Below are 22,942 nucleotides of genomic sequence, written 5' to 3' on the forward strand. Positions count from 1 at the left end.
TTTTTTTTGAGATGGAGTCTTGCTCTGTCGCCCGGGCTGGAGTGCAGTGGCCGGATCTCAGCTCACTGCAAGCTCCGCCTCCCGGGTTTACGCCATTCTCCTGCCTCAGCCTCCCGAGTAGTTGGGACTACAGGCGCCCGCCACCTCGTCTGGCTAGTTTTTTGTATTTTTAGTAGAGACGGGGTTTCACCGTGTTAGCCAGCATGGTCTCGATCTCCTGACCTCGTGATCCACCCGTCTCAGCCTCCCAAAGTGCTGGGATTACAGGCTTGAGCCACCACGCCCGGCTAGGGCAGAACTTTCTTTCTTCTTTCTTTTTTTTTTTTTTTTAGGGCAGAACTTTCTAAGGGAGAACTGACTGAAAGTATAAACTACCCGATGAAGTAATGAACTTTCAGTTTCCCAAGGTGTTAGGAAGAAGTTGGGCAACAGCTTAGTGGGTGTGCTGGGGCAGGGATGCAATGCATGTGTGTGGTAGCCAGGATGAACCCTGTTATGGCCATTCCTATGCTTGGATACTATGACACTATGAAGTCTCTAGGTAGACATTCAATCACAGGATGGAAAAAGAGGAAGAAGTAATTCGACAGTAAGTCATGGGTAACCCAAGGGAATCTAAGTCTCTGGTGTTCTGTCTTGAGACTCTGGGACAAAGGGAGTTGCTGCAGGTACAAAGGACATAACAAAGTGGGGCCATGAGGAGTGGTGAACAAAAGAAGTGGTAAGAAATTAGCATAGGATGTGGGGAGAACAAGTGCTTGACTGAAAAGAGATCCATTTCTTTCTTTTTTTTTTTGAGATGGAGTCTCACCCTGTTGCCCAGGCTGGAGCGCAGTGGCGTGATCTTGGTTCACTGCAACCTCCGCCCCTGGGTTCAAGCAATTCTCTTGCCTCAGCCTCCCAAGTAGCTGGGACTACAGGCGTGTGCCACCACGCCCGGCTTATTTTTTGTATTTTTAGTAGAGATGGGGTTTCACTGTGTTAGCCAGGATGGTCTTGATCTCCTGACATCATGATCCACCCGCCCTGGCCTCCCAAAGTGCTGGGATTATAGACGTGAGCCACTGTGCTCACGTCTGTAAAAAAAGAGATCCATTTCTACAATGTTAGGTGATTAGTTACACTCCAGTTAACGGGTTAAACAGTGTTTATGGGTGCATCCATGGTAAGTGAAGAGCTTTCCTTCATACTAAAAAACACGTCTGCAAACTTCTTACTAAAAAAGAAAGAATGCAAAGAATGATGTCAGTCACTGAGGAGAAAAGAGAGGCAAGGGTGCCATACAGAAAGAAAAGCATGTTCAATGATGATTTGCAAAACTTGACAAGCAGAGGAAAGAGAAAAGCCTTCTGTACCATGTGCCTGAAGAGTGAAAGCGTCGGTCATGGCTTTCTCCTTGAGGATGAGACCCAGGGCTGCCTGGCATAAAGACTCTTTGGCTGCAGCCTTCCGACTAAGCAACAATTCTTTGTGGTGTTGAGGGATGAAATCAGTGTGCACGTTCCCAGCTTCAAACTCTGGGTGGCCAGACAGATTGAGTAAGAAGTCAATGTTGGTGTGCAGTCCAACAATCTAGGAAGAGAATAAAGCCCCAGTTCCTCATGAGTGGGAAAAACAATATGTTCAGAAAACCACCTGCTCTTTTTATCTAAGCATTTTCTACTGTGAACAACTCTTACGAAAAATAAAAAACCTACTAAGGTACCATGTGGCAACAGGACAACTCTCAGGAAAAAAAACACAAAAAACCATCTCACTATCACTATGTCCATCCACTATTACTATATCCATCTGGACTTGACACTCAAAATTACATTTTAATATGACAAAGAGGATACTGGAAATACCGAGGCACTTACTTGACTCAGGTTAGGAACATAATGAATGTTAAGAAACATAAATGAAATTCATTTGCAAGGTATTGAAGACTTGCTGCTCAGAACGCTTCCACGGAATAGGAAGACTGCAAACAGCAAGCTGGATTGCTATACTGGGGAGAGGATAGGATTAAATGACCTCCTTTCATTAAAAGAGCTTCCTTCCAACAATAAAATCCAAATTTTATATACTGATACAAAAATTTTAAAAGGTATAAAATTAACTCAAATACACCAATAAATGGGATCAAAAGTAAAACCAGCTATCTGAGCTTTGGGTTCATTCATTCACTCATCCATTCCTTCATTCATTTAACAGCCATTTCCTGAGCATCTCTTAAGTGACAGGCTCTGATCCAGGCACTGTGAGGAACAAAAGGTATGAAGTCCCTGCCTTCACAGTCTCTGTTTACATTCTAGGGCAACAAGTAACAATATCTGTAAACAGGTATTGAATATAATGTCACATGCTATGAAGAAAATGAAGGCTGGCTACGAGGATAAAGAATAACAAAAGGTCATACTTTAAATGCGGCAGCCTGGGAAAGGGTTCAGAGCAGGAGAGCGGGGTAGTCAGGAGTGAGCCCTGCAATCATGTGGAGGAAGAACATTCTGGAAGATTGGACAGGAATGCATGGCTGCATGCTGAGTGAGTCTCAGAAGCAGCAAGGCGGCCAGTGTGGTTGAAGCCACAGAAACCAGAGCTTTGATCAATTATTAACACATAACAAGTTGAATAACTGGGTGAATAAATCCTTCTATGGGCCAAATCAATGTGATATGGGACTTTCTGCACCAAGGAAATTAATGTTCTACAGAAAAATAACAAACTCTATTAAAGGGATGAAACTGAACATAATTATTTTACTTTAGAGAAAATAAACCCAGACTGCAGGCATACTGGGTAGCGAAAACAACATTCAGGAAAACACCTGCTTTTATTTCCTAAGCATTTTCTACTGTGGACAGCTCTTAGGAAAAATAAAAAACCTACTAAGGTACCATGTATAGTTGGATTTATCTACAGAGTGAATAGGATTTCACCGAAACATAGCACTGACACTAACAATTTTACTTCTGCAATCTTTCTTTTGTAACTGAAATGAAGAAGTCCTCAAACCCTGCTCTGGCCCTTGCAAAATTCTGCCATATGAAACTATTTTGTTTGGGCAATTGATGGAAATCGAAAATACGCTGACAAGACCAAGGCCTTGCCAAAGACAAAGGCTGACCTCTGGTGCTGAGCAAACACATCAAGGTCACTGGCACGGTCTCAGATCACTCACATTGTACTGACGAAGGCTGTACCTCAGTTTTGTCAATGCTGCCTGGCGATCTGCAGCCCACACGACCAGCTTAGCAATCATGGGGTCGTAATGCACGGAAACTTCATCTCCTGAAATTGAAAACCACGATAACCTCTTCAAGTCAAACCATAAAGGAATAAAATCCAACAAGCAAGACGTTTTGTTATGTACATTTCACGCTTAATCCTCATAAACCCCTGCATGATAAGTAACATCGACACAAACTTATTCATGAGGACCCTGAGGTTCAGAGGGCTTTGAAAACTTGCCAGGTGTAACAAGGGTGGGTCACCCAATAGCACTAGGCCCTAATGTGGTGATTCAATGGCACACAAGCTGGCTTTCCCTCTCCTATCTTCTTCTGAAGCTTCTTTTCCCTTTTCATTTTCAAAGTCAGCACAATCATCCTCCACCCTCTCACATTCCCCTCATTTCTGCCCTTAGCGTTCCCCACCCTCCACTCCTTCAGTTTCCACACCAGTCAAGCAAGTTTAATAATTCCTCTGTTCTGCAGGATTGCTGGGAGGAGTGATAATAAAGTGACAAGTGCCATACCTGGCAAAGCTGATAAACCAATGGCAACTATCATCACTAGGATGGTTACAGTCCTAGAGAACAAGAATCTGAACCAGGGCGCATTCCACTAGTTAGAAATGGTTCAAGTAGAAAAGGATGTAGTGTGTTGTAAAGAATGTTGTTGTAGGGTCTTTCCATGATTTTGGCAGGTCACTTGACCTCTTTGAACCCCAGAGTCCTCACTGGTAAGATTAGATGCCTACAGGTGGCTCACGCCAGTACTCCCAAAACGTTGGGAGGCCAAGGTGGGCAGATCACAAGGTCAGGAGTTGGAGACAAGCCTGGCCAACATAGTGAAACCCTGTCTCTACTAAAAATACAAAAAAAATTAGCCGGGTGTGGTGGCGGGTACCTATAATTCCAGCTACTCAGGAGGCTGAGGAAGGAGAATAATTTGAACCTGGAAGCAGAGGTTGCAGTGAGCGAAAATTGTGCCATTGCACTCCAGCCTGGTCGACAAGAGTGAAACTCTGTCTCGAAAAAAAAAAAAAAAAAAAAAAAAAAAAAAAAAAGAAGGAACCAGTGGGGCAAGCAGAGTTAAGATGCTTTGCTAAGTTAAAGAGTCTACTAACTACCAAATCTTGCTGTGGCTTATCCAGAGCTCTCAAAATGCTACCAATTTATTTTTAAGAAGATCTAAATCCTCATTTTGGTTTTCAGGACACTAGGATTTGCCTTCAACCCGTCTCCAGCCACATATTCTCTTACTATTCTTCAAACATACCTTTCTCTCTTTTCTTCACTCTTCATTATGCTGTTAAATCTACCTATCTAAATCCATTCCAGACATCCATTTAAAAACTTGTCCTGGCCAGGCACAGTGGTTCACCCCTGTAATCCCAGCACCTTGAGAGGCCGAGGCAGGCAGATCACTTGAGGCTAGGAGTTTGAGACCAGCCTAGCCAACATGGTGAAAATCTGTCTCTACTAAAAATATAAAAAACAAAAAAAAATTAGCCAGGCATGCTGGTATACACCTGTAATCCCAGCTACGGGAGATAAAGGTTGTAATGAGCCGAGATCATACCACTGTACTCCAGCCTGGGCACAGAGCGAGACCATCTCAAAAACAAAAACAAACAAAAAAATCTGTCCTGATTATATCAGTCTAGCGTGACTTCTTACCCCTGAAAATTGCTATATCCTATCACTGTATAACTTATTCCAGCAATTGAAATTAAGATGATAGGAGACCATGGAGGCTCAGAGTACTGACTCTGGAGCCAGACTGTCTGGGTCTGAATCTTGGCTCCACGGATGACCTTGGACAAGTCACTTAACTCTTCTGTGCTCCAGTTTCCTCATCTAGAAAACAGGGATGATAATAATGCCTACTCACAGGGTAGTTCTCATGGTGAAAGGAACACATGTAGAAAAATCACCTAGAGCAGTGCCTGTAAGCAGGAAGTCCTAAATAATCACTAGTTATGACCACTCTTATTAATCATATGCTGAACTGTGATAGCTCTTCCACTGTTTCTTTACTGTAATTTTTTTATTATTGTTTAGCTTATACTAAGTTTATGTATTAATTCTCCAACTTATACTTTATGTACCTTGAAGGCAGTCTGCCTTGTGCATAGCAGATATCAGTCATCTTAAATCAGTTTTGTAATGACGCCAGGTCAAAAACAGTATGCACAAAATATTTCCTAGTTAGGTTTCACCAAGTACTGCTGAATTTCAAAGAAAAGGAGTTCACTGTTTAAAAACACTAACTATTCTTTAAAAATAACAATTCCAGAGGGAAAAAGTAATGGTTACTGAGAAATCACTTAAATTCTTTATTTTAAAATATGCTAGACAGTTCCGTAAGACTCAGGGATCAGAATTTCTCCAATAATAATGTACTAAAAACTTAAAAATTGAGTGAGACTTTTCATTTTCTTTGACTTTACCTTGCCGTACTCCAGTTTCAATCCTGGTGGAAGGATCTGCTTGAGGGGTAGAGAGGTGCACTAATGGGCCAGCCCCAGGCATGAAGTTATTGCTAGGATCTTCTGCATATATTCTAGCTTCGAAGGCATGGCCCTGCAGAGTTATTTCTTCCTGGCTCAAAGGAATCTTCTCTCCTGCTGCAATCTGGTAACAGAATAGTGTTTCTTATGAAATCTACCACATAGCGGCTACCAGACTTAGTAGATCAATGGTCTTGCTTTTTTTCTAGGTAAAACGTACATTTAGGTTTTGCAATGCAGCCAAATAAAAACTATTATTTTGTCTACTCATTTGAGTATTGGGCAAAACAAAAATAAATTAAAAAACAGACGCAGCTTGGCAACAGTCTATCATTTGGGCATCAGAGTCTTTAAATGGCAAAAGCAGGCAAAGTGATGGCTAACTTACAAATATAAAAATCAGCGTTTGTTCAATATAATCAAAACCAAAATTTCTTACTGGCAACATACTCTCAGTTTTCATTTAAAACATTAGCACTCAATTCCCAAATCAATTTTTTAAAAAAATAGTACATTATTAGTGTTTACGACTAGATTCACAGCCAAGCAAAAAGTGTGGCTGGCGTTGTCATCCTATGCTGTAATCTTCATCAGCAAGTGGGTGATAAAGCAAAACAGAAAGGGGAAAATTATGGTTTTTCAATTTTGTTATGTTGATGTGTACTGCATGATACCAGATTACAACCAGGGTGATCACTATGGTTTGTTGTTACTATAATTATTACTATTTTGGCTACTATGTACCAATACAACAAATCACTCTCTTCAATTCACTAGTATAAACTGGAAATGGCTATTGGAGGACACACTGCACTTTTCTCTATTTACTCTCAAGTTTTTTTCCAAGATGAGAAAATGACAACCTAAAAAAGCAATCTAGATACAGGAAAAAAGACTCTAAGTAACTTAGCATGACATTGAACTACACCAGTTAAGTATAAAACAGAGGCAAAAGTTTCATTTTTCTGAATCTGTAAATATGAAAGATCAGGATGCACAGCAGTTAAGAATGAAAGGAAACAGAACTAAGTTAAATGCCTTTATGGCAGTATATTTTGAAAATACCTCAGGTTCTGCAGCCAGATTGCCTAGGTTCAAATTTTGTCTCTATACTTTCTTTGTCATGTAGACAAGTTTCTTAAGCCTTCCATGCTTCAGAGAAAAGTGTCTGGCATACAGTAAGCATTATGTTACCTATTATCATTCCATCCTTAGGATCTAGAACCAAAAATACCATTTGACCCAGCAATCACATTACTGGGTATATACCCAAAGGATTATAAATCATTCTACTAAAAAGATGCATACACACATATGTTTATTGCAGCACTGTTCACAATAGACTTGGAACAAATTCTTTAATATTTTAATAAAGAATTCTGGGCCAGGCGCAGTGGCTCATGCCTGTAATCCTAGCAGTTTGGGAGGCTGAGGTAGGCAGATCACCTGAGGTCAGTAGTTCAAGACCAGCCTGGCCAACATGGTAAAACCCCGTCTCTACTAAAAACACACAAATTAGCTGGGCATAGTGGTGCACGCCTGTAATCCCAGCTACACAGGAGGCTGAGGCAGGAGAATCGCTTGAACCTGGAGGTGGAGGTTGCAGTGAGCTGAGATCACACCATTGCACTCCAGCCTGGGCAAAAAGAGCAAAACTCCGTCTCTTATGTTCACCTTGACTTGTCTTTGCCTGTCCATTTTCCTCCAAGCTTGGCATCCACTTGAGCGCCTCTGGGTCTTTGGAGATAGTGCCATTTGAGTTCTCTCAGGCTGACATTGGCTCTCTGGAACCCCTAACCTTGACATTTTCACCAGCTTTCCCTGAACACTCTTTTTTTTTTTTTTTTTTTTTTTTTGAGACGGAGTCTGTCTGCCAGGCTGGAGTGCAGTGGCGCGATCTCGGCTCACTGCAAGCTCCGCCTCCTGGGTTCACGCCATTCTCCTGCCTCAGCCTCCTTAGTAGCTGGAACTACAGGCGCCCGCTACCGCACCCAGCTAATTTTTTGTATTTTTAGTAGAGACGGGGTTTCACCATGGTCTTGATCTCCTGACCTTGTGATCCGCCCGCCTCGGCCTCCCAAAGTGCTGGGATTACAGGCGTGAGCCACCGCGCCCGGCCCCCTGAACACTTTTAACTATCTGTATCTGTAGGCTGAACCCAGGACACTCACATCAGTCACTGTTCAACCCTTGTTCTAGGAAGGCTTGACTACACAGGCAGGTCCTCAAGCTTGGACTCTTGACTCACCAAATGGTGAGCCCCTTTGTTTTACCTCTGTTTAAAGGCCAGATGCCAAATGCCTTGAACTGTATAAACCAGGTCCAGCAGCTTCCCTGAGTTCTAGTGTCCCTCCCCAGATGATAAAAGCTGGCTTCTCTTTCTGAAGAGCCTTGACAAGCTCTTACAAAAAATAAATGTCTGTTGGTTTCCCTAATGCCCAAAAGCTTTCTCCTTCCTTCATCCTTAGAAATCTTTTTTTCTCTTATGATTTCCAAAGTCTAAACTCTCTTGATTTACTGCTTCGGAAAAATTATCCTTCTTTTCCTTGAATTCTGGAAATATAAACACTCTTTCCAGAAGTTTCCAAAGCCACTACAGTTTTTCTTGACACTCACTAAAACTTACTAGCTTGCTGTGCCTGGTTTTCATTAGTGCCCTAGGATATAGAGCCCCAGAAGAACCTTTTGGCTCAATTAAAACCACCAATCACCCCCAAGGAACCAACAAAAGGAGTATTATATTATTATTTACTGAAGTTCTGAAAAGATAAAATTATCAAAACAATCAAGACTTTAGCATCACACCATGAAGAAAACAATTTAGATTCAGGATATATAAGGAACCAAGAATCCTACAGATATCAGGAATGTCTGTATTACTTAACAAATTTTTTTCATGTTAAGAAAAAGAAGGCTAAAGTAAAATCTGTTGCTCTTACGAGAACAAAAACAGACTAAGCTATTATTAATATTTGAGAAGTATGTTTTGTGGAATTCTGATTTATATCAGTGCTTCTCAAACTATCCACAGTAAAAGAACAGTTATAACCTTACGTGTTTGAAAAATACAGTAGACGTGTCACAGCAATGCCAAAATGCTTTGTAAGTTTCCAAACAATTACTCTGAATGAACATTTGCTCATGGGCCAGTAACAGCCATAAATCCGCACTTTACTTGGATCGTTCTAGACCATCTCCTTGGCTCTTCATTCCCAACTCTGCCTTAGCTCATTTCATCTTGTCTAGCATCTGCCCTGCCTCTTAAAATCGAATGATGGCCTGGTCCAGAATGCTGAGGCTTTAGGTAGACCATGAGGCTTTTCCTTTGAGGTGATGTGGTTGTGAGCAAGCCTCTGTGATAGAATCTCACCTGCTGGCTGCCCATGCCTAAGGGGAAATGAATCTGAGTCCTCAATGTACCAAAAAAAAAAAAAAGCTACAGCATCAAATGTGGCTTCATTTTTTACGTCCCATCTTCCTGTTCTCATCTCAACCACCAAGAACTGAATCCTGTCCAAAATGACACCTGCTTTAGGAGGTCAAAAGGTAGTAACCTATTCTCAAGACTGTGTTGTTGCTGTTGTTGTTTTTGGTATTTTGTAAATTACAGATTCAGGTGGAACATGTGAACATTTGCTACAAGGGTATTTTGCATAATGCTGGGGTTTGGGCTTCTGGTGCACCCATCACTCAAACAGTGAACATGGTACCATTTAGGTAGTTTTTCAACCCTCGCCTCCCTCCCATCAAGACTGATTATTTTTTCTTTTCTTTTGTTAAGATGGAGTCTCGCTCTGTCGCCCAGGCTGGAATGCAGCAGTGTGATCTCGGCTCACTGCAACCTCTGCCTCCCCAGCTCAAGCGATTCTCCTGCCTCAGCCTCCTGAGTACCAGCGACTACAGGCACCCAGCACCACGCCCAGCTAATTTTGTATTTTTAGTAGAGACAGGGTTTCACCATGCTGGCCAGGCTGGTCTTGAACTTCTGACCTCAGGTGATCCACCTGCCTTGGCCTGCCAAAGTGTTGGGACTACAGGTGTGAGCCACCGCACCCAGCCAAGGCTGATCTTTAATAGAAAAAAATATTCGCACTCTAAGCTGCCACTCCACCAAGTCAGTTCCTGTGATCATCTCAGTAACAGGATGTTCCACTTGCAGCCTTGTATTCATCTCCATGAAATAGAAATTATGTTTCGAGTCCATAATAAACTCCACAGTCCCTAAAAGATAAAAAACAATGGTCATATTCAATAGTGTATAATCAATCAGTAGCAAACCAAAATCTCCCATGATGAATCACATCAAGTTTTACTGCTGCCTTCATTCAATGGTAACACTTTGCATTTCATGAAGAAAACATCTCGCATTTGCAGCAGCATGAGTCTTAGTCAAAAATAGAGAGCTGTATGAAATTTGGCAACGGAAAGGTATATTCGGGGTTGTGAGCAAATGGTAAGCCCAAATTATGAATCTGTTTCAGCTGCTGTAACAGTGAGAACAAGGGTGGACCACATGTTACTGCCTCAGAGCACCAAGATCCTGGGAGCCTCATAGCATGACATCCCATCTCACCCTAACCCCATGGAGAAAAAGAAAACTTTTTTTCCATGATTGTGGGCTCCGAGGAATTTCCTTTTAAAGTCCTTTGGCTGGTAACCCATTGAAAGATTGTTTGGCAACTAAACTTTATGTTAATATCTATTGGCATTCTATTAAGCTCTAAAAAATTTCCCCTAACTTTATTAAGGTTTAATTTTAGACAACAAACTGTAACTACTGTAAGTGTAGGTGTGTGATTTAGCAGTTGAATACAATCATAGAACCACAATGAAACTATAGAACATTTCCATCATAAAAAAAGTTCCTTTGTTCCCATTTGGAATCAGTCCCTTCACTAAACCCTGGGATCCAGGAAACCACCAATCTGCTTTCTGTCACTACAGTTTTTCTAGAATTTTATATAAATGAAATCATATAGTTTTTAGTCTTCTGTGTTTCTGTGTTTTTCTCTTAGCTTAACGTGAATACAATGTAAAATTGTTTTTAGAAGTGTGGTCACAACCCATTAGTGGATTTTAAAATCAATTTTTTTTTTTTAAGACGGAATCTCACTCTGTCACCCAGGCTGGGGTACAATGGCGCAATCTCGGCTCACTGCAACCTCTGCCTCCCGGGTTCAAGCAATTCTTCCACCTCACCCTCCCTGTAGATGGGAACACAGGCGCACGCCACTATGTCCGGCTAATTTTTTGTATTTTTAGTAGAGATGAGGTTTCACCATGTTGGCCAGGCTGGTCTCGAACTCCTGACCTCAAGTGATCCGCCTGCCTTGGCCTCCCAAAGTGCTAGGATTACAGGTGTGAGCCACTGTGCCCAGCTTAAAATCAATTTGAAGACTTTTGGCATCTGATCTGGCATCAAGGAGCTTAGAAGTTGCCACTCTGTCCTATCAAGTAAAAAGCTGAACAAGCTGAAAATCAACAATTCTTAAATTTGTCAGAGAAATCAAGTCACAGGGCAAGCTGCTTGTCCACAGAACCAGAGAGACAGACAATTGACAGGCAGATAGAGAGATGCCATGAGGATAAGCCTGAGCTGTAACTGACAAATTCCTGGCAGCTCAGTGTGGACAACTCTAAGAGTTAAAAACTCCAAGGCAACCCAGTTACAGGAGGACCCCACACTTCTGTGAGTTTTACCTCCAAGAGCTCTGCCAGGGCTTCACAGTGAATATCAGAGAAAAATCCTCCCATGCTTCCAGCATCAGAAGAAGGGAAATGAAACCAGTTTGAAATACACCAAAATATTCAAGGTTTGCCCTTGAGAAAAACTATTTTATCAGAGCCTAAACGACTGGGATCTTATCAGAGCCTAACCTCACTGGGGGAGGAGAAATACCCAACCCCAGCCTTTGCCAGACATCCTGTCCAATCTAAGGGGTGGAGGAGAACAAAACAAAAACATACCAGGAAGTGCTGGTGAAGTTCACACACCAGGGGCACAGGCTCAGCAAGACTGACATCCAATCACGGGACAGTAGAACACGCCCCCTCCAGCCTTATCACATTACAAAAGGCCTGTTTAGCAAAATTCTCTTTACCCAGTACACCATGTCCATCTTTCAACAAAAAATTACAAGGCATACTAAAAGGCAAAAAACACAGTTCGAAGAGACTGAAGAAGCATCAGGTATGGCAGGAATGTTAGAATTATCAGACACAGAAATTCTAAACTGTGATTAACAGGCCAAGGGCTTTAATGAAAAAAGTAGACAATATGCAAGAACAGATGGACAATGTAAGCAGAGAGGTGAAAATTCTAAGAAAGAATAAAAAGGAAATGCTAGAATTGAAAAAAAAACAAAAACAAACCATAACCCTAATAGAAATGAAGCATGCTTTGGGGGGGCTCATTAGCACATTGGGTATGGCAGGGGAAAGAACCTCTGAACTTGAGGATATGACAACAGAAACTTCCAATTCTGAAAAACAATGAGAAAAAAACCTTAAACAGAACAATACCTAGCACTGTAAGCCAACTACAAAAGGTATAACTACACAGAATGAGAATACCAGAAGGAGAAGAAAGGAAGGAACGGAAGTAATATTTGAAACAGTAACAACATGTTACTGCATACTGTAGGCAACTGTAACACAGTGGTAAGTATTTGTATATCTAAATATATCTAAACCTAAAAAAAGTAATGCATTGTACTATGATGTTACAGTGGCCACAATGTCACTAGACAGGAATTTTTCAGCTGCATTTCAATCTTATGGAACCACTGTTATACTGAACAAAATGGTGTTATGCAGCATATGACCATACTTGATATGCTAAAACAGGAGAGGAAATTGGATCATATAAGATGCTCAATTAAAACCATGAAAGGCAGAAAAAGTCTGAAAGATAAAAATAGGAAAAAGGGGAATAAACAGAAAACAATAATAAATATGGTAAATATTAATCAAAGTATATTAACAATCACTTTAAATGTTGATATCTGAATATACCAATTTAAGGACAGAGGTTGTTCGAGTAGATAAAAAAGCAACAGACAAATATATGTTATCTACAAGAAATCCACTTTAAATATAAAGACTTGTAGATTTAAAGTAAAAACAGAGAAAGATAGAATATGCTAACACCAAAGAGAGTGGGAGTAGCCATCTTAATTTTAGAGCAAATTTCAGAGCAAGAAAAGTCATCAGGGATGAGGGGCATTAAACAATGATAAAGGGGTAGACATAACAATTTTTAACATGCATGTACCTAGCAACAGAGCATAAAATATATGTGGCAAAAAAGAATTGTAAGGAGAAATAGATTAATTCACTATTATAGTTGGAGACTTTACCACCTATCTGTTATTAAATAAATATGGATGATCCAGCAGGCAGAAAATCAATAAGGACATAGTTGAACTCAACAGCACCATCAATCAACTGGATACAATTGTCATCTATAGACTATTTCATCCAACAACAGCAGAACACATTCTCAAACTAGAAAGGAATATTCACTAGGATAGACCACATTTTGGAACATAAACCACGTCTTAACAAATTTAAAAGAATAGTAATACATACAGTGTCTGCTCTCAGAACATAACAGAACTAAACTAGAAATCACTAACAGAAGGATATCTGGTAAATCCTAAGATATTTGGATATTAAACAACACACTTCTAAATGACACCTGAATCAATAAAGAAATCTCAAGAAAAAATTTAAATATTTTGAATTAAATAAAAATACAACTTTCAAAATTTGAAGAATGTATCAAAAGCAGTGCATAGTGGGAAATTTATAGCATTGAATGTATATATTAGAAAAGAAGAAAATACCAAAATTGATAATCTAAGCTTATATTTTAATTAATGAGAACAGCAAATTAAATCCAAAGTAAGCAGAAGAAATAATAAAAATTAAAGCAAAAATTAATGAAATTGAAAATGGAAAATCAATAGAAAAAAATCACCAAAACCCAAACCAGTTCCTTGAAAAGATCAATAAAATCAATAACCTTGGCTGCGGCAGGCAGATCACGAGGTCAAGAGATCAAGACCATCCTGGCCAAGATGGTGAAACCCCGTTTCTACTAAAAATACAAAAACTGAGCTGGGTGTGGTGGTGCGCGCCTGTAGTCCCAGCTACTCAGGAGGCTGAGGCAAGAGAATCACTTGAACCCAGTGGGTGGAGGATGCAGTGAGCCAAGATCTCGCCACTGCACTCTAGCCTGGTGACAGAGTAAGACTCTGTTTCAAAAACAAAACAAAACAAAAACATAGTAACCTTTAGCCAGGTTAACCAAGAAAAAAAGAAGAGAGAAAACACAAATTGCTAGTAATGGAACAAAAAGAGGGCTATCAATCAAAAAGAGGGCTATAGATCCCATGGACACTAAAATGATAATAAAGAAATACGAATAATTCTATGCCCACAAATGTGAAAACCTAGATGAAATGAACTGATTCCTTCAAAGACACAATCTGTCAAAACTCATACAAGAAAGAGAAAACCTAGGGCCAGGTGCAGCGGCTCATGTGTGCAATCCCAACACTTTGGGAGGCCAAGGTGGGAGGAATGCTTGAGCTCAGGGGTTTGAGACCACCTTTGGCAATATAGGGGGATCCTGTCTCTACTAAAAGTTTAAAAATTAGCTGAGTGTTGTGGCACATGCCTGTAGTCCCAGCTACTTGGGAGGCTGAGGTGGGAAGACCGCTTGAGTTCAGGAAGTGATAGTTGCAGTGAGGATTGGCCAGGCATGGTGGCTCATGCCTGTAATCCCAGCACTTTGGGTGGCTAAGGCAGGAGGATCTCTTGAGGCCAAGAGTCTAAGACCAGCCTGGGCAATATAATGAGACCCTGTCTCTATAAAGAGAAATAATCTGAATAGCTATGTTTATTAAAGAGATTGAATCAATAATTAATAACCTTCCAAAAGAGCACAAGGCCAGCCGAGTATAATATAACCTAGACAAGCTTGAATATGGTGATGACTTTTTATATACAACACCAAAGGCATGATCTACAAATAATTGATATGCTGGACTTCATTAAAACTTAAAACTTCTGCTCTGTGAAAAGGAAAGTCAGCCGGGTGTGGTGGCTCATGCCTGTAATCCCAGTACTTTGGGAGGCCAAGGCGGGCGAATCACCTGAGGTCAAGAGTTCAAGATCAGCCTGGCTAACGTGTTGAAACCCCGTCTCTACCTAAAATGCAAAAAAGTAGCTGGGTGTGTGATGGTGCATGTCCGTAATCCCAGCTACTTGGGGGGCTGGGATAGGAGAATAGCTTGAACCTGGGAGGCAGAGGTTGCAGTGAGCCGAGATCGCACCACTACACTCCAGCCTGGGAGACAGAGTGAGACTCTCTCTCAAAAAAAAAGAAAAAAAAGAAAGGGAAAGTCAAGAGAAGTGAAGACAAACCTCAGACGGACAGGTTTGAAAAGGCACATCTGATAAATAACTGTTATTCAAATTATACAAAGAACTCTTAAAATTCAACAATAGGAAAACAAACAACCTGATTAAAAAATGGGTGAAAGACCTGAACAGACACTTTATTAATGAAGATATACAGATGGCAAGTATGCATATGAAAATATGTTCAATATTGTATGTCATTAGCGAAATGCAAATTAAAACAATGAGATACCAAATGACCCGAATCCAAAACACTGACATCACCAAAAGCTGTTGAGGATTTGGAGCAACAGGAAATCTCTTTTGTAGCTGGTAGGAATGCAAAATAGTACAGTCACTCTAGAAGAGAGTTTGTCAGTTTCTTCCAAAACTAAACATTCTCTCACCATATGACCCAGTAGCACACTCCTTAGTATTCACCCAAATAAACTAAAAAATTATGTCCATACAAAAGCCTGTTTGTTTCCAGGGCGTTTATAGCAGCTTTATTCATAATTGCCAAAACTTGGAAGCAACCAACATGTCCTTCAGTAGCTGAATGGATAATAAACTCTGGGACATCGAGACAACAAAATATTATTCAGCATAAAAAAGAAATGAACTATCAAGCCGTGAAAAGACATGGAGGAAACTTAAATGCACATTATAAAGAAGCCAATCTGAAAAGGCTAAATACTGTATGATTCCAGCTATATGACATTCTTGAAAAGGCAAAACTATGGAGGCAGTAAAAACATGAATGGCTGCTGGGGTTTAGGAGGAATGGAGGGATGAACAGACAGAGCACAGAGGATGTTTAGGGCACTGAAACTATTCTATATCATAGTACAATGGTGGATACATATCATTACACATTTGTCAAAACTCACAGAATGTACAACACCAAGAGTGAGCCCTAATGTCAACTACGGACTTGGGTGATAATGATGTGTCACTGTAGGGACACTGACTTTAACAAACGTTACCACTCTGGTACAGGGATGCTGATACTGTGGGAGCTTGTGTGTTGGGGAGTGTCGGCGGGGGACGGGGGTATATGGGAATTCTCTGTACTTTTTGCTCAATTTTGCTGTAGGCTTAAAACTGCTCTAAAAAATAAAGTTTATTAACTATAAAGAAGTAAAAAAAATCAATCTAGTGATTTTAAAATAGAATACAAAATATCAAAACTCATATAATTAAGACAGGTACTGTTTAATGAAACGTTTGTTTCAAATATATATGTATGTAAAAATAAACGTTTATGTGTACATACCAGGTCTCAATATAAAACGTATTTCTTACTGTGAATATGGTCAAAACAGCTTGAAAGCGACTGATTTAAAACTTGTGTTTCTCTTGCCTTCTAAAACATAAATTAATCACTGTTAACGTCTCTTCCATTAGAAGCAAATCTTAACATACCTGCTCCAACATAATTTACAGCTTTAGCAGCTCTGACTGCAGCTTCTCCCAGCTTTTTTCTTACTTCAGGTTTAATACCAGGCTATGAAAAAGATATTTAAATAAATCTCCATTAGTAGCTTGCCTTACTAGAAATTCCATTAAAATTCAATTCAGTCAGGTGCCACGTAATGACGTTTCTCAGTCAACAACAGATCACACATACAACAGTTGTCCCATAAGATTATAATGGAGCTGAAAAATCCCTATCACCTAGTGACACTGTAGCTGCCATAACATCACAGCACAGTCATTACTCATGTGTTTTCTGGTGAGGCTGGTGTAAACAAAACGACTTCACTGCCAGTATACAAAAGTATAGCACAATCAGCCGGCCACGGTGGCTCAGGCCTATAATTCCAGCACTTTGGGAGGCTGAGGCAGGCAGATCACGAGGTCAGGAGATCCAGATCATCCTGGCTAACACGGTGAAACCCTGTCTCTACTAAAAATACAAAGAAAATTAGCTGGGTGTGGTGGCGGGCGCCTGTAGTCCCAGCTACTTGGGAGGCTGAGGCAGGAGAATGATGTGAACCCAGGAGGTGGAGCTTGCAGTGAGCCGAGATCGCGCCACTGCACTCCAGCCTGGGTGACAGAGTGAGATTCCGTCTCAAAAAAAAAAAAAATAAGTATAACACAATGATGTGCTGCATATAATACCTGATAATACAACTACTTTTTTTTTTTAATTTACTATACTATACAATTTTAATAGTTACTTTAAAGTGTATCCCTTTTAGGCCAGGCGCGGTGGCTCAAGCTTGTAATCCCAGCACTTTGGGAGGCCGAGACAGGCGGATCACGAGGTCAGGAGATCGAGACCATCCTGGCTAACACGGTGAAACCCCATCTCTACTAAAAATACAAAAAGCTAGCCGGGCGAGGTGGCAGGCGCCTGTAGTCCCAGCTACTCGGGAGGCTGAGGCAGGAGAATGGCGTAAACCCGGGAGGCGGAGCTTGCAGTGAGCTGAGATCAGGCCACTGCACTCCAACCTGGGAGACAGAGCCAGACTCCGTCTCAAAAAAAAAAAAAAAAAAAAAAAAGTGTATCCCTTTTACTGAAAAAAAAAGTCATCTGCAAAACAGCCTCAGGCAGGTCCTTCAGGAAGTATTTCAGAAGGCGGCATTGTTATCATAGAATATGACAGCTCCAAAGATGTTATTGACCCTGAAAACTTTAAGTGGGACAAGATGTGGAGAAAAGAAAGTGACACTGATGATCCTGACTCTGTTTAGGTCTGATGGGTGTGATTGTATCTTCATTTTTAATAGAAGTTTAAAAAGTTAAAACAGGCCAGGTGTGGTGGCTCACCCTTGTAATCCCAACATTTTGGGAGGCCAAGATGGGTGAAGCACTTGAGCCCAGGAGACTGATAACAGCCAGGCAAGAATCAAACCACAGAGCAACATGGTGAGCCCCCGTCTCTACAAAAATTAAAAAAATTGGCCAGGCATGATAGCACACACCTATAGTTTCAGTCACTCAGGAGGCTGAGGTGGGAGGATCACCTGAGCCCAAGATGTCAGGGGTCTAGTGAGCCATGTTTGTGCCACTGCACTCCATCCAGCCTGGGTGACACAGCAAGACCCTGTCTTGAAATAATTTAATTTAATTTAATTTAAAAATTTAAAAATAGGGGCCGGGTGCAGTGGCTTACGCCTGTAATCCCAGCACTTTGGGAGGCTGAGGTGGGCGGATCATGACGTCAAGAGTTCGAGACCAGCCTGGCCAACATAGTGAAACCCCATATCTACTAAAAATACAAAAATTAGCCGGGTGTGATGGCCAGTGCCAGTAGTCCCAGCTACTCCGGAGGCTGAGGCAGGAGAATCACTTGAACCCAGGAGGCAGAGGCTATACTGAGTCAAGACTGCACCACTGCACTCCAGCCTAGGCTACAGAGTGAGACTCTGTCTCAAATAAATAAATAAATAAATAAATAGCAGAAAAAAGGTTATAGAATAAGGCTATAAATAATTTTTTTTTTTTTTTGGAGATGGAGTCTCACTCTGTTGCCCAGGCTGGAGTGCAGTGGTGTGATCTCGGCTCATTGTAACCTCTGCCTCCTGGGTTTTTTAAAGCAATTCTGTTTCAGCCTCCTGAGTAGCTGGGATTACAGGTGCCTGCCACCACACCCAGATAATTCTTATATTTTTAGTAAAGACAGGGTTTCAGTATGTTGGCCAGGCTGGTCTCGAACTCCTGACCTCAAGTGACCCACCCATCTCAGTCTCCTAAAGCCCTGGGATTACAGGTATGAGCCACCATATCTAGCCAAGAAAAAATATTTTTGTATGTCTGTATAATGTGTTTGTGTTTTAAGCTAAGTATTATTAAAAAAGAGTCAAAAAGTGAAAAAAAATTTGAAAGTTTATAAAGTAAAAAAGTTACAGTAAGTTAAGGCTAATTTATCAAATATTTTTTATAAATTTAATTGAGTGTAAGTGTACAGTGTTTACCAAGTGTACAGTGATGTACTAGGGTCTTCACATTCACTCACTGTCCCACCCAGAGCAACTGAAAATCTTGCAGGCTCCATTCATGGTAAGTATTCCATACAGGTGTATCATTTTAATAATCTTTTTAACTGTATTTTTACTGTACCTTTTCTATGTTTATATATGTTTAGATACACAAATACTTACCACTGTGTTACAACTGCCTACAGTATTCAGTACAGTAACATGCCATATAGGTTTGCAACCTAGGAGTGATGGGCTCTACCAGCAGCCTAGGTGTGTGGTAGGCTTTGCTATTTAGGTTTAAATACACTCTATGATGTTCACACAATTACAAAATAACCTAAGGACGCATTTCTCAGAATGTATTCCTACTGTTAAGCAATGCATGACTGTATTATATTTCTATGTATCAAATTCTGCATTAAAAAGGATAAAAAGTTGGCCGGGTGCGGTGGCTCATGCCTGTAATCCCAGCACTTTGGGAGGTCAAGGTGGGTTGATCATGAGGTTAGGAATTCAAGATCAGCCTGGCCAAGATGGTGAAACCCTGTCTCTATTAAAAAATACAAAACAAAAATTAGCCGAGTGTGGTGGTGGGTGCCTGTAATCCCAGCTACTACTTGGGAGGCTGAGGCAGAGAATTTCTTAAACCCACGAGGCAGAGGATACAGTGAGCTGAGATAGCGCCACTGCACTCCAGCCTGGGTGACAGAGCAAAACTCCGTCTCAAAAAAAAAAAAAAAAAAAAAAAAAGGATAAAAAGCTAATATTATACACTTCATCAAGAACTGTCCTATGCTAGTTTAACTGTCAATATACCAAAGTTTAATGATTCTGCTACTAATTTCTATGCATTACAGATATTACTCAGCATAATTACATATCTTTGTCCATTGTATCTACATGACAGCTTTCATAACGATACGTCCACCTAAAATTATATGTTTCCGGCTGAGCACAGTGGCTCGGGCCTGTAATCCAAGTGCTTGGGAGGCTGAGGTTAAAGGATCACTTGAAGCCAGAAGTTTGAGACCAGCATGCTCAACACAGTAAGACCCCATCTCTACAATAAATTTTAAAAAAAATTAGCCAGGCATGGTGGCATGCACTTGTAGTCCCAAGTACTCTGGAGGCTGAGGGGAGGACAGCTTGAGCCCAGGAGTTGGAGACTGCAATAAGCTATGATCACGCCACTGCACTCCAGCCTGGATGACAAAGCCAGACCTTGTCTCAAAAAAACAAAACAAAACTATATGTATCAATATGGTTAACTTTCAACAGTCCTTATTTTGTTTCAGGATGATAAGCAATCTGAGTGATGTGCCTAATGATTATCTTAAAATAATGGGAAACCTTGAGATTCCAAGTTAATAAGAAAGGTACAGGCCGGGCGCGGTGGCTCAAGCCTGTAATCCCAGCACTTTGGGAGGCCGAGGCGGGCGGATCACGAGGTCAGGAGATCGAGACCATCCTGGCGAACACGGTGAAACCCCGTCTCTACTAAAAAAATACAAAAAACTAGCCGGGTGAGGTGGCGGGCGCCTGTAGTCCCAGCTACTCGGGAGGCTGAGGCAGGAGAATGGCGTAAACCCAGGAGACGGAGCTTGCAGTGAGCTGAGATCCGGCCACTGCACTCCAGCCTGGGCGACAGAGCGAGACTCCGTCTCAAAAAAAAAAAAAAAAAAAAAAAAAAGAAAGGTACATAAAAAGAAATATATGTCAAGAAGTAAACAAAGTTTTTAACTTTTTAAAAACAGTGCTATACAGATATAAATTTAAGTAATCATCACTTGAAAATAAGGCTTTACTGCAATTTCTATTGACATTTAATATGTTAATATTCATGGCATAACATATTCTGGTATAATATATAATGGTATAATATATTCTACAACAGAAGTTAATATATTCTGCAACATAAATTAAAATTTGAATATGGTATAAGAATAAGGTACTGATTAATCAGAAACCTCTGATCCCTGACTTTTTGGAAATAAATATATATTGAAAAAAACATCTATATAACATTGAACAAGAACCCTTGGCAGTAGCAATCTCCACAGAAATGTAAATCTAAAAATAGGTAGTCCTAGTTGCAGGCTTTGACCCAGGTAATCACCTCAACCAATCAGTGGTAAGGTTCAAAGAGATGTAAACAAATAATGTTAAGCGAGCAAGTGCTGCCAAATGAGAGACCCTCTCATCTCTATAATATAACCAATAAGGCAGGAAAATCTCTCACATATTTTGGGAACATATGAAATGGTAATTTAAAAAGCCTTCTCCACAAAAAATACATTCAATTAATCAGACCATTCTATTGCAGTAATTAATTCTAGTTCATTATGATTTTCTGTATTTTTTTTTTGAGACGGAGTTTTGCTCGTTGCCCAGGCTGGAGTGCAATGGCTTGATCTTGGCTCACCGCAACCTCTGCCTCCCAGGTTCAAGCAGTTCTCCTGCCTCAGCCTTCACGAGTAGCTGGGATTATAGGCACACGCCACCAAACCTGGCTAATTTTGTATTTTTAGTAGAGATGGGGGTTTCTCCATGTGGGTCTAGCTGGTCTTCAACTCCCGACCTCAGGTGATCCACCCACCTTGCCCTCCCGAAGTGCTGGGAATACAGGCGTGAGCCACCGCACCCAGCCGTTCATTACAATTTAAAATGTGCACTGAAACCTCACTATACAGCTTTTCACTGTAAATCAGATAGGTGAATCAGAGTAGATTTTCCCATATTTTATCCAGAAGGAACATGGCCCTGTTGTGTCTACCCCCAGAACATCAATCTCCTCCTCATCCCCAATACCGCAGGAGGTCTTTTCATTACACTGCTATTAGGAAACAGCTGTCCAGCAGGAGTTTGAGGGGTCAGAGACACCAGATTCGCAGACTTCTGATGTGAAAATCAGAGTAAGATTCACGTTATAGAGAAGCTTAGAAATTTCTTTCCAAGGTACTTACCGCTGGGGCCTCCTCAATGATCTTCTGATGTCGTCTCTGCACACTACAGTCTCTTTCAAACAAGTACACAGCATTGCCATGGTGGTCACCAAACACCTGGACTTCTACATGCCTATATAAAAGCAAACACATGTTAATATATTTCTTAGGGGTGATAAATATCACATTCGTTAAGCTAAACTGTTAGGTACAATCACCAGGATTTCTCCACTTTTATTTTATTTAAGTAAGATCTGATATTTTGACCTCAAATTAGAGGTTATAGACTTAGAAAAAGAACCACAGGCCAAATGAGATGGCTTACGCCTGTAATCCCAGCACTTCGGGTGCCAAGGCAGGCAGAATGCTTGAGCCCAGGAGTTCAAGATGAGCCTGGGCAACATGGTGAAACCCCAATCTCTACAAAAAAACTAGCCAGGCATGGTAGCACATGCCTGCAGTCTCAGCTACTCAGGAGGCTGTGGTGGGAGGATCATTTGAGCCCAGAAGGTTGTGGCTGCAGTAAGCTGAGATTGTGCCACGGCACTCCAACGTGGGTGATAGAGTGAGAGACCCTGTCAAAACAAAGAAACTATAATCTTGTAAAACTCAGTGAAAACATTACCATTTGCAGGATGAATGTTAAAGAGAAAAAAAATCTCACTACATAAAATGGCAAATAATAAAAGACATTTTTCCAACCTGAAGGAGAATGAATAAATGAATGAATAAATATTTTTAAAAGACAGAAAATAGAGACTAAAGTAGGGATACGTAACAAAAAGAACAAACTGTCAAAGAAAAGACTGATACATTTGACTACATTAATATTACAAATTATAGTCACTTCATATATTGTCAAAAGACCAATGAACAATTTTTGTGACCTTTTGCTTTTAAGCAACTCTTACAGTTAAATTTTATGAAAATAGAAGACTGAAATT

The 22,942-nt window shown here is 40.7% G+C and overlaps 1 protein-coding gene across 6 annotated transcripts in view; it reads right to left on the minus strand.

Moving 5' to 3' along the window:
• MCCC1 (methylcrotonoyl-CoA carboxylase 1) overlaps nt 1–22,942 on the minus strand; it is an 89,041-nt gene that overhangs the window by 21,267 nt on the left and 44,832 nt on the right. For all 6 annotated transcript variants that reach the window (XM_033211811.1, XM_033211813.1, XM_033211810.1 and 3 more), the window contains 6 exons: nt 22,020–22,131; nt 16,552–16,633; nt 9,812–9,939; nt 5,659–5,842; nt 3,164–3,273; nt 1,356–1,572 (listed from right to left, as the gene is read on the minus strand). In XM_033211811.1, coding sequence (XP_033067702.1) covers nt 1,356–1,572; nt 3,164–3,273; nt 5,659–5,842; nt 9,812–9,939; nt 16,552–16,633; nt 22,020–22,131 — 833 coding nt within the window. The remainder of the gene's footprint in view (nt 1–1,355; nt 1,573–3,163; nt 3,274–5,658; nt 5,843–9,811; nt 9,940–16,551; nt 16,634–22,019; nt 22,132–22,942) is intronic.

Source organism: Trachypithecus francoisi, unplaced genomic scaffold (genome assembly GCF_009764315.1).
Source record: "Trachypithecus francoisi isolate TF-2019V2 unplaced genomic scaffold, Tfra_2.0 Lachesis_group0, whole genome shotgun sequence".
In the NCBI taxonomy this organism is placed as follows: domain Eukaryota; kingdom Metazoa; phylum Chordata; class Mammalia; order Primates; family Cercopithecidae; genus Trachypithecus; species Trachypithecus francoisi.